Source organism: Eubalaena glacialis, chromosome 3, assembly GCF_028564815.1.
Source record: "Eubalaena glacialis isolate mEubGla1 chromosome 3, mEubGla1.1.hap2.+ XY, whole genome shotgun sequence".
Taxonomy (NCBI): domain Eukaryota; kingdom Metazoa; phylum Chordata; class Mammalia; order Artiodactyla; family Balaenidae; genus Eubalaena; species Eubalaena glacialis.
In genome coordinates, this window is record NC_083718.1 from 174,212,261 (window position 1) to 174,223,686 (window position 11,426).

Consider the following 11,426-nt stretch of genomic DNA (forward strand, 5'->3'; position numbering starts at 1 on the left):
ACAATTTATCAATTCCTGCTGCTGTGTTGGCTCATCTGACCCTTACCTACCAATCAAGAAAGCACAGGCACTCGGGCAGGGCAGGAAAACCAGTCACTGCTCACACATTGAACATTTAGTTGCCCCTGGGCAGGCTTACTTACACAGGACAGGGAGCCTTATTTGCCAAGTGTCACTGCTTTCCCTCATTCAAAGGAAACATCACTGAAGTTACTCCTCGGAGTGCTGAAAAGAGGAGAACTGGACATTTTTTCCAGTAGGATAATGTAATTTTCCCCTAGTTTCAGGAGAGGTAACTAAGGCTCTGAAAACTCTCCCAAGGTCACACAGCTGGTAAGTGGGGCTTTACGGAGAGGACCAGAATCCAGGCCTCCTGCCTCCTCATGCAATGTTCTTCTTACCATGACATTTTTCCCCCAAGTAACTTGTATTAATGTTTTTTGCATCAATTGACCTTTAATATCCAAATGAAGTGTGGATGCAGAGTATGTGGCAGGGTCTCAGCCCTTAATTTGTATTATTTTTTTAAAAAGGTAATTTATGGGAATTCACTGGTGGTCCAGCTCGGTGCTTTCACTGCTGTGGACCAGGTTTAATCCCTGGTCAGGGAACTAAGCTCCCGCAAGCCGTGCAGCCAATAAAATAAAATAAAATAATTTTTAAAATAAAAAGGTAATTAATTGCAGATATAATCAAAAGTTGTTTAATTTGCATATCTTTGTAAGGTTTTTCATATAAATAAGTGAACAAATCATGAAAAAAATCATCAGAAACAATGTCCCATTTAGGAAAGATGGTCCCATCTTACTTAGGCTACACTGTCCAGGCCTCCACCATCACTGTGTGGACGATGACCAGCTTGTCACCTAGAGCCTTTGATGAAATTCACATTTAAATAATTTACATTTAAATTTACGTGTGGGTAGGTGGTTAAGTTTAAGACTACCTCTGCTATGGTTGATTGACAAGACAGATCCAGGTATGCTTTAGACCTGGAAGAATATTTCTTCATTTACAGAGAAAATAGTTACTACCCTAAAATCTGCCATAGCCAGGACCAGAAGGGGCTCTCTAGAGGCTCACACTTCTCCCATTCCTAACCAACCTTCAAGGAGAGAGAGGTTCTAACAGGGCAGAGTAAGGGTTCCAGGGCAGCACAGGCAGTCCCAGCATGTATTTGTACTTTCAGACCCTGGTTAAGTCTGCTTCAAGCCTGTCCCCTAAGTCTCCAGGTCATGTCCAAGGTAGGAAGTTGCAATGCAGGAGTAGTCCCAGGAGCCAGTAAGTCAGGAAGTAGCCTAGAATGCATCGTGTGACCAGAGAACAAGTTTTCCAGTTGTACAAGAGTCCCATGATAGAGTTTCTGGGGACCTTTTGTCCTGGTGGGGAGTCCCCTGAAAGAGGCTTCCAAGGCACAGTCTCTAGGGATCTCAGCAGCGGTTCTTGATCCTGAAGCAAGTGAGCTGAAAACCAGTACACAACAGGAGTGGAGGAGCATAAAAACCTGGTGAGAACCTGGAAATCATAAGAGGGGGAAAACCCACACAATTACTGGAATGTCACTGCCTCAAATGGGATGAGCCTGGGACTTCCCTGCTGCTGGGTGAGCTATAGCTCTAAGACTAGAAATGTATTACACTGGAAAAGATATTCATTCAGCAGAGCTTAGGATCTGCCTTATAAAGCTGTGCATGACACCAGCCAGGTGCTGCAATGTTACAAATAAACATGGCTACACACTAATTACCACAATAATGGGCCAATTGATACTAAAAATTCTATGGGGGGTGTGGTCAGGGGACTTCTCTGGTGGACCAGTGGTTAAGATTCCGCGCTTCCAACGCAGGGGGCGTGGATTCGATCCCTGGTTGGGGAACTAAGATCCCACGTGCCACGCGGCATGGCCAAAAGAAAAAAGAAAAAAAAGTCTGTGGGGTCCACTTTTAGCCCAGGGCCAGGACTCTTATCCCCTGCCCCCTGAAACAGTTCCCTCATCCCACGGGGATGGCAAAGCAGAGAGAAAGGGGGCAGGGGATCCTGTGGTTCAACACTGTCCCTCTAGGGAAGTTCAGAGCCAGGTCTCCAAATGGCCTCCCTCATCTATCCTTGAAACTCTAAGCTTCGCTGGCATTCACGCTAGTAGCTCATCCAGCTACAAACACAGAGTGCTCCTTTCTATTTCCCCTGTGCCTCTTAGTCACACAGCTCAGAGAACTTCACAAACAGCCAATGTGCGCCTCCAAGAGGCAGCAACTGCTGAGGAGTGGCCAGCATGGAGACAAAAAGACTTCCTCAGGGTTTATGGTGGACCTGGGGCCACAACCAGGAACCAAAAAAAATCGAATGTATGATCAAACCCTTCCCACCCCTCTCTATCCTCCCCACCAACCGAACATTGCACAAGATCGCTCCTCTGAAAATGGAGCACCTGCCAGAGCTCAGAGTATCTCAGAAAGTCGACATTCAAGCAGACATTCTGGGTATAGTTGTACGTTAGGGGAAGGTCCCAGAGGTACCCTCTGTGCTATTCCTATAACTCAGTCAGATCAGGTCCTTTCACAACTCTCGTTGTCTTCGCACATGCCCTTCCATTTGCCCAGAATGTTCTTCCTCTGCTTCTTAAATGGAATTCCTTCTTACTCTTCAGGACCCAGCCTAAATATGATGCCCTCCTCACCTCCTTCAGCCAGTTAGCCACTTATTTCTCTGTGCTTTCCCAATACTTTACCTCAAAAATATCTCCAATTCCATCCCACTATACTATAATTTAAGCTGTTAAATGTCTGTCTCTCCATTTTGACCACAAGACCTACTAGGGCAGCAATCTTAACTTATTTATGTTCTACCCTCAGTGATCTGACCCAGGAACTCACACTAAAAACACCCCCAAATAGTTGTTGAATGAATAAATTAGGTACAGGTCACTCAAATGGGAGAAGTTAAATGTCTTCCCTGTCCCTGGCTAAGGGGTTTGGCCTGTGTTCCCACCTTTTCCCAGCCAGGAGTCCACCTCACCTGAACATGCATGCACAGACTGCCAAACAGCAGCAGCACTGCAGCGTGGACCAGGTACACAAACACCCGAGGACTGAGGAATCCAGGATCAGGCTTCTCTGGGGTCTCTCTGTTCTTGCTCCTTTGCATCCCAAGTGTAAGGCAGAGCCAAGGATGGGTGGTCACATATGTCCAAGTTGCCCAGGCAACCAGTATAGCCATTGGTGCAGCCAGTAGAAAATTGGGCACCTGCTTGAGTTCATAGTATCTCAAAAAGCCAACATTCCAATAGATATCCTGGATGTAGCTGTATATTAGGGGAAGTTCCCAGGAGCACCAAGGCGGCTCATTTCCCTCTATGATTCGGTAGCCCTTGTCCACAGCTAATTGCAGCAAGGGCTCAGGAATGGGGTAGGCTGAGCCTGGCAGACAGAACTGGGTATAGGCGTAATATTGAAAGAGGGCAAAGGGAAGGCTAAGTGTGAGCACTGACAGGAACACAGAGCCCATCAGCTTCAGGAGCTGTCTCAGAGGATTCCGCACCACGAGAGAAGAGAAAAAGCCTCGGCACTGAGAATGCACGAGGAAGCCAACGTTGACCAGCCCGTTGGAGCGCACGCCCGTGGCAAGGGCAAAGAGGAGCCCACTAGTCCAGCTTCGGCCCCTTTCCAGCTGCCCCAGGGCGCTGAATGTCAGGAGGGCAAACAAAGCTTCTGAGTAGCCAGCCGCCAGGAAGACATTGGCGGGGCTGAGGCAGAAGAGCAGCGCTCCATAAAAAGCCTGGCGGGGACAGCGCAAAACCAGACAGCCCAGGTCATGAAGCGCAAGTGCGGCCAGCACGGAGAACAAGGAATTGAGCGATGCTACTGAGATTAGCAGGCAACTCCGTAGGCTCAGTAACCCCCACAGGGGTCTCAGCAATTCAGTCCCCACCAACAGGACCAGGGGGAAACCAGGGAAGAAGGCAAAGTTGTGCTCATACAGGTAGCCATGCTCAGCAATGAACAGGAAGTGTTCGGCATCCCAGTGAGATAGGCCGCCCAGGAGACTTTCCACAAGTTGGTCCACAGAGCCGGAGGGGGCGAGGCGAGGAGGAGAGAAGGCTTCTGCATGATGGTCTGGGATGATGGCATTGAAGAGAGCCTGTGGGATGAAGGAGAACTAGGATTTTGGTTGAGCCAGTGGAAGAATTACCATTTAATAAAATGAGAAGGAACAGACATGTTGAGGAAGAATCACAAGTTAAGTTTGAGATGGACATTCCAGTGCAGAGGTCAACGAGACAGTGAGATATATGAGTCTGAGGGTCAGGAGAGCAATCAGGGCTAGAGATATAAATTTGGGAGTCTTAAGTGTATGGATGATATTAAAAGGTGTGAGACTGAATGAGATCACCCAGGGAAGAAGTGCAGATAGAGAAAAGAAGAGATCCGAGGACTGGGCCTCAGACATGTCAACATTTAGAGGCTCGAAAGAGAGTGAGGATCTAGCAATAAAGGTAAAGAAGGAAGGTCAGTGAGGTAGGGAGGAAACCAGGAGAGCATGGTGTCATAGAACCAAGTAAAGCAAAGGAGTGTTCAGCTCTTAAATGTTGCTGATAGGTCAAGTAAGATGGGGACTGAAAACTGACCGCTGGCTTTGGCAATGGGAATGTCATTGGTGACTTTGACAAGAGCTACTTCAGTGGAGTGGAGGAGAGAGAAGACTGCCTGGACTGGGTTCAGCAGATAAGGGGAGAAGTGAGACAGCAGATACAGACAACCGTTTGGAGGAATCTTCCTGTAAAGGGAAGCAGAGAAATGGGGTAGTAGGTGAATGACATTGTGGGGTCAACAAGAGAAATCTTGTTGTTTTTTTTCCAAAGGTGGGAGGTAAGTACTTGCTTGCCAGTGGGAATATCCAGTGGAAAGGAAACCACTGAGTATGCAGGCGAGAAAGGGAAGAATTGCTGGAGCAGGCAAAAGGGGATGGAATCTGCTGTGGAGGTGGAACTGGCCTTAGAGAGGAGACAGACAGTTCATCCACCCTTCAGGAGTGAAGGCACAGAGGTGCAGATGTAGGTATGCTGATGGCTGTGGTGGAAGTATTCAGAAGGTTACTTCTTATTGCTTCTACTTTTCTGAATTTTCACTCAGGAAAACAAGCTGGGGAAAAGGTGCTAGAGACTTGAGAAAAGAGGAAAATGTGTAAAATAAGTCATCTATGACCCTAGTTCTCAAAATAGGCTGTGCACTGGAATCGCCCAAGGAGTTTCAAAAATACTGATGCCTGGGTTTCCCTCCTGCCACAACACTGATGACTTAACCAATATGGGGTACAGCCTGGGCGTTTAGATTGTTTTTAGCTCTCCCAGCTGATTCTGACGTGCAGAAAAATTTGAGAGAATGGGTGAGCAACTGGACCAGGGAAATACACTAAGATTGCCAGGTAGCGCTAAGGACTCACTTGGGTTAATGATATTGAATACAAAGAGACTAGTTAACACAGTTGTGTGCTTTTCTCTGGGCAGATGCACGCGTGGAGTAGACACAGAATTGAATTTAACCAAGGTTGGGCTTTTGTCTTGTGATTAAGATGTAGGGAGAAGGGAGCGAGTGAGTTGAACGTGTATGCATGGTGGACCATGGAATCTAAGCTGGGTAAGAACTGGAGCTGAAGCCATGAGGTAGGTGAGGGACAGTGAAACCGTGGTAGAATCAATGGATAAGTCCTGAGGGAGTGGAAGAATCGTTAGAACTGGGGTAGTGGAGGGAGTGAACTGGAAAGATAGGAGATAGTGGTTAGATGTATCAGCTTTATTAATACTGAAACCACCAAGAAATATACAGCAGTGCTGGAAAGAGCAACAGTGAATCAGGAGCTAAAACCTTCAAGGAATGAGGAGGAATGAGTTGTAGCTAACAGAGATGACAGCAACAACAAAGGGTAACTGGCGTATAACCTGATGGCATGAGCTTTAAAGCTGGAAGGGGGGGAGAGGAGGATAATGAAATAGCATTATTATTAAATGTCTTTTTTCCCCATTAGATTTGGTCAGCTACTTACGGGAAAAGAGATCGTGACTTTTTATACTCCCACCTAGCATAGTTCTTTGACCAGAGCAGGAACTTAATAAAATTTGGTGGTTGAGCAAACAGTATAGAGGAAACATATTTGTTTCCAAATCACCATCTGAATTAGAACCCAGCTGTCCTGGTACCCTATCCCAGATGCCGAGTCACAGTAATGCTCCCTTAGTTCTGTCAATCATTCAGCTGATGCTGGTTCAAAGCCATCATCAAGTCAGTTTTCCAGCCTAGCAACAGGAGTATAACCTCATTTTTAAGGCTCTTTCCTTTTTCGGTCAGTTTCTTTATCAGGCCACTTCAAACAGTGAAAACAAGTGGGAAAGGAGTGACAGTCACAGGTAACAGCCCTAGTCTCCAAGCTGAAGACACTTCTAACTAAACCTGGGACCCAGCAGAGGCTGTTATGCCTCATATAGTGGGGGAGGAGAGAAAAAAGGAGTTTTCCACAAAGGAACCACCGATGAGCCTCAGAGAGAATGTGCTTGTGATGAAAGGCACATATAATATGCTAATAGAACATCCCTAGGGTGTTGACATACATTCAACAATAACAGATACTGAAGACCTACTAAGCACTGGGCACTGTGCTAGGCACCATACATAGTTCATATATACCTGATTAAAATATGTATCAAGGGCAGCCTTGGAGGGGAAAGGGAGTTGCAAAATGCATTCTGGGGGTTGTGTGTGGGTGAGACAGCAAGGGGACACAGCTGGGGGAAGAGTAGGAGACACTGCTGACTAAACAAATATACACAGATGGTCTCAGGACAGTGCCACCTCTCTCCCACTCAACTGACTGATGCAACGCTCAGTCTCCTGGTCAGGGGACCCAGGGCAACGCTTTGAGCTGTCACACCCTAAACCAGAACACACCTGTTCTGGTTACAGAACATCATGGTCTGCTGGAAAGACCACTAGCCCAAGAGTAAGGAAACCTGGGGTCTGATTCTGGTCCTTCTCTAACTTGCCTTGTGACTTTAAGGAAGCCATTTATCCTTTCTGGGCCTCAGCTACTTCATGTGTAAAATAAGAGCTTAATAGATCAAAATAAATAAATAAATAAATATAAAATAAGAGATTAATAGGTCATATCTAAGAGTCCTGCCCACTTTTCAGCTATGTGGTCTAGGTCTCTATAGTTCTAACCACATGGTCGGGGGGGCGCATCTGGGAAAGGGAAAGAAGATGAGGCCTATTCTTAACGTCTAGCCCAGTCATGTGGCAATGGCATGTTCAGGACAAAAGATCAGAGACTGACCTGCAGCACCAGAGTCAGGACACGGCAGCTGACTGCAAACCCCAGGACCTCTTTCCGGGATGTGTCCAGGGGCCACATCCTCTCACCACCAGGAATTCAGGGGGGCTGCTGCCAGGGCTGAACTCCCTCAGGCTTCTAAACTCCAAAACCCAAGGAGGAAATGTCACACATGGGCAGAAAGTAAATTCTTGAAAGCATTTTTCATGAAAACATCACCCCTGCTTCAGGACTACTATGGCAAACTTAACCACCTTACTTTCCAGATGAGGGAAAAGCATCTTAAAGGCAGATGGAACCTCTTGGTGTCACTCTGAAGCACTGTATTCTTGCAGGGGAAGTTCCACACAGGTAGGCATGAAGCTGGAAAGCTAAGCTCACAGTAAACCTTTAAAAGCCTGTTGAGTGCCCCTATCCAGGAACTAAAGACCTGGGTTCAAGTCCTGACTTTGTCATTCATAAGTTCTCATTTTGTTCTTCTAAGCCTCAGTTCTCTGTGTATAAAATGAGATCGGGGGACTTTCCTGGTGGCACAGTGGTTAAGAATCCGCCTGCCAATGCAGGGGACACAGGTTCGAGCCCTGGTCCGGGAAGATCCCACATGCCGCGCAGCAACTAAGCCCACGCGCCCTAACTACTGAGCCTGCGCTCTAGAGCCCGTGAGCCACAGCTACTGAGCCCGCGTGCCACAACTGCTGAAGCCCGCGTGCCACAACTACAGAAGCCCACGCGTCTAGAGCCCGTGCTCTGCAACATGAGAAGCCACCACAATGAGAAGCCCTCGCACTGCAAAGAAGAGTAGCCCCCGCTCACAGCAACTAGATAAAGCCCGCGCGCAGCAACAGAGACCAATGCAGCCAAAGATAAATAAATAAATTTATAATAAATAAATTAATTAATTAAAAAAAAAATGAGATCGGACTATTTTGCCTGTCTCATGAAATTGTCACGGTGGTGAAATGGACTGAAGTGTGAAGAAGTACTACCAAATCTATATTGTGGTTGCTGTTATTTAGTGTGTGCCCTTTCTCTGTTGCCCAGAATAATAAACTAGGTCCCAAACCAGAGTCCCAAAAGTGGGGCATAGAACTGAACTGGAAGACCATAATGACTACACACTCTAGTTAAGCTCTCTGATGTGTGTTCAGCTGGTCTGTTAAATTAAGTGGAGAAGGAAAAGAAAACCACCACTCAGCAGGACTTCAGCCAGCTCACATTGCTAAAACAAACTTAGGGGGACGACAGAGTCGACTACTAGGGATGGGGAAAACTGTTATTTCCCATCTCTTTGTTGGAATGGCAGCAATGTATAAACAACTGCAAAGCCATTCTGAGGGAAGGAATGCACTTTAAGGCTTTTTTTTTTTTTTTTAACAATTCCTTGTGCTAAAAGAAGTAGCAATGGCTCCTACGGAACCAGTCGGAAATCAGAAGGAAGGGCAAGAGCATCAGAGGCAGCTCCACAACTTGGGGTGAAGAACTAACCCTAAAGGAAAAAATACTAGAACTGAGAAATTAACAGGGAGGCCTGGAAGACTTTTCTTTCTTCTCTTATCTGGCTAACACCTATCAACCCTTTAGATCACTTGTTTCTGGAATTCTCTGACTCTCACTAGACTATGTGATATGCTCTCATTACACTCTGCCTTGTCGTCTTTATTGCTATTGCTTATTTAGGTTGTTTATGAGGGCAGGGCCTAGCACTACAAACAGGCATTTTAAGCCTGTGTTCTAATTGAGTGGAAGTAGCAAGCACTGGATATGGCTTCACCAGTTCATTGGCTCTGGATATAAAAATCCCTGCTCCGGGTACTCCTCCCACCATATCTCATGTTGAGAGCGAAACGACAAAGTCACAGAAGCCACAGGAAAACACAGTTTCTTCAGAAAACTGGCCATAAGCAACAGTTCTCTTTCCTCTCAGCACAAGGGGGCGCCTGTTGCTTACTCCATCACCAGGAGGCCTGGAGGAAGGGAGGGGCCGCAAACGCCACACCGGTTTGCTCATCAAAATTCAGTTCAAAGGCAAGCTTTTGAAATCCCCCCAACACTGCCAACATCTGACTCGCCGAATCGAGAGGAATCGTAGAAACAAGCACAGCCAACCTTACACGGCCGCTGGTTCTCCATCCTAGGGTGAATTCACTTTTTCCCTTCCTTCATTTCCCACCCACATGCAGAAGAGTTGGAAAAAGAAAAGCACGGAACCCACCTCTGCCTCTTCACCAGGCTTCCATTCTTCCTTTCCTTTCTCCAGAGTCACGCTCTAGACCCAGCGATCACAGAAGACTTGTAGCCTACACTTAGTTTACAGGTAAACCATGTGAAAACAAAAATAAAGCCAGTGAGCTCTCCCTCTCAGCTAATTGCGGGCTTCACTTCCCAACAACCCGTTTACGAAATCACAGACCCTCTGAACTGGCAGGACACTTACAGAGCAACTAGTTTTACTCTATTTTCCCGTGAGATAAATATGCCCCAGAGAGGTGAGTAATAAAACTCTCCAGAGTTTTTACATCAGAGATCTCATTAGACCCTGTGTAATTACCATCGCCATTTTATGGATGTGGAAACTGAGGCTCACTGGGGTCAAGTGGGACTCCCAAGGCTATATTTAAGGAGAATGTCTTTTTTTTTTTTTTTTTTGTCTGAAACATCAATCTTTCCACCAGCCGTCACTCCTGCCAAAGGGGATGCGCTCTTTCAGAGCCAGAATTACAACCAGGGTCTCCCAACTCCCAGCCCAGGACTTGTCCAATGACAGCGCATGCTCTTGCTGGCTATGCTTAAGTCAGGGAGGGCCCTATCTGAGCAAATAGGAAAACCTGTTGAATCGGAGCCCAGGACTCTCTGGGTAAGACTAACATCCTCGGGGGCGGGCGGGCGGGCGGGGGGGTGGGTGGTGGTGTTCGGACCCAGGGTCCTCAGGACCAGAGGCCTTGTTGGCCGCCGCGAGGCAGGGGCCGCCTTCTGCCAGCCTAGCCGGGTCCGAAGCCCGTTCTAGCCCTTTCCTTTCGGACACAGTCCCAAGCGGGGATTGGGCATCTCCTCTCCCCAAAGGGGCCACGGCTCAGAGGTTACTCTCGAGGGGGCCAGCGAGGCCTGGCCCGGCCTAGGGCCGGAAGGCAGGGGAGGGCGGGAGGCTGTAACGGAAGAGGCGGCACTGGGAGGCCGCTATGGTGGAGGGGCGGGGCTCCTCGCTTCTCGGCGGCCTCCGCCTCATTTCCCTCGGCCTCCGTTTGACAACTTCCCTCCCCCCAGAACTCCGAGGCTCCCAAGCTGGCGCCGGATCCCCAGCGCCCGCCGGTCTCTACCTCCTAGGCGGGGCCCGAACCATAGTTCCTCCATCCGGGCCCCCGAGCGGCCGCGCCTGCGTACTGGCTCCGCTGATGGCGGCCCCGCCCCGCTCCTGCCGGGACTCGGAGCTGCCCCGCCCCCCGCCGCAGCGGCCATGTTGAGTCCTGGCGAGCGGGGTGTGGACGGCGTAACCTGGAGGCTCCGCACCCCTCCGCCTTGGCACTTTCCCGCTTTGGTGACACCAGGGGTTCCTCAGCCCCTTCCCCCCGCCTTCAGTTAGTCCGCCGGGGCTGCTGTCTCCGAGTCGGTGCTCTTGCCCCAGTTGCACCCCACAAACATCCACTGAGTTCCCGTGTGGGCCAAGGCCCTGGGAGTTGGAGGCTGCCCCGCGGCCTCTTAACGGAGGCAGAGCCGCACTTTCCCTGCTGTCAGGCAACAACAGCTCAGTACAGGGCCTGGCACACAGTAGCTGTTCTCTGAAGGGAATGAAAAGCCTGCTTGGGGCTTCTGTGGCCAGGAGCGGCCCCCTGCGTCCTGGGCGTGAAGAAAGTGGGGGTTCCCCCCGACTTTCCCCTCCTCCGGCTGCCCGGGACCTTCGCTCCCGCTGCAGCCCGCAGCCCCACCTCCCGTGGCTGACGAGGGCGATGAAGGGAACTTCAGAGAACGCCCCCGAGGACTCCTTTCTCCTTCCTTACTCAAGCAGTTTCTCTCTTGTAGAAAGTGGGCTCAAAAAAGCAGAAGAAAGAAAGAAGCTAACTCAACAGAACTGTCTGTTCGGGAGGAGCGGCCCGTTGGGACCCCTGTAACGG

The 11,426-nt window shown here is 48.9% G+C and overlaps 1 protein-coding gene across 6 annotated transcripts; it reads right to left on the reverse strand.

Annotated features, from left to right (window-relative positions):
• Window positions 1–566: 566 nt before the first annotated feature.
• PIGV (phosphatidylinositol glycan anchor biosynthesis class V) lies at window positions 567–10,687 on the reverse strand. 6 transcript variants are annotated; one of them, XM_061184681.1, is made up of 5 exons: window positions 10,635–10,687; window positions 9,533–9,622; window positions 7,324–7,458; window positions 3,016–4,137; window positions 567–1,515 (listed from the first exon to the last, which is right to left on the reverse strand). In XM_061184681.1, the coding sequence occupies exons 3-5, from the start codon at window positions 7,399–7,401 to the stop codon at window positions 1,234–1,236; spliced, it is 1,482 nt and encodes a 493-aa protein (XP_061040664.1). In that variant the 5' UTR covers window positions 7,402–7,458; window positions 9,533–9,622; window positions 10,635–10,687; the 3' UTR covers window positions 567–1,233. The 6 variants fall into 6 exon arrangements, with proteins under 6 accessions (XP_061040664.1, XP_061040665.1, XP_061040666.1 ...); XM_061184682.1 differs by having other exon boundaries at window positions 9,533–9,617; window positions 10,635–10,681; XM_061184683.1 differs by lacking the exon at window positions 10,635–10,687 and adding an exon at window positions 10,186–10,556 and having other exon boundaries at window positions 9,533–9,617.
• Between the last annotated feature and the right edge of the window lie 739 nt (window positions 10,688–11,426).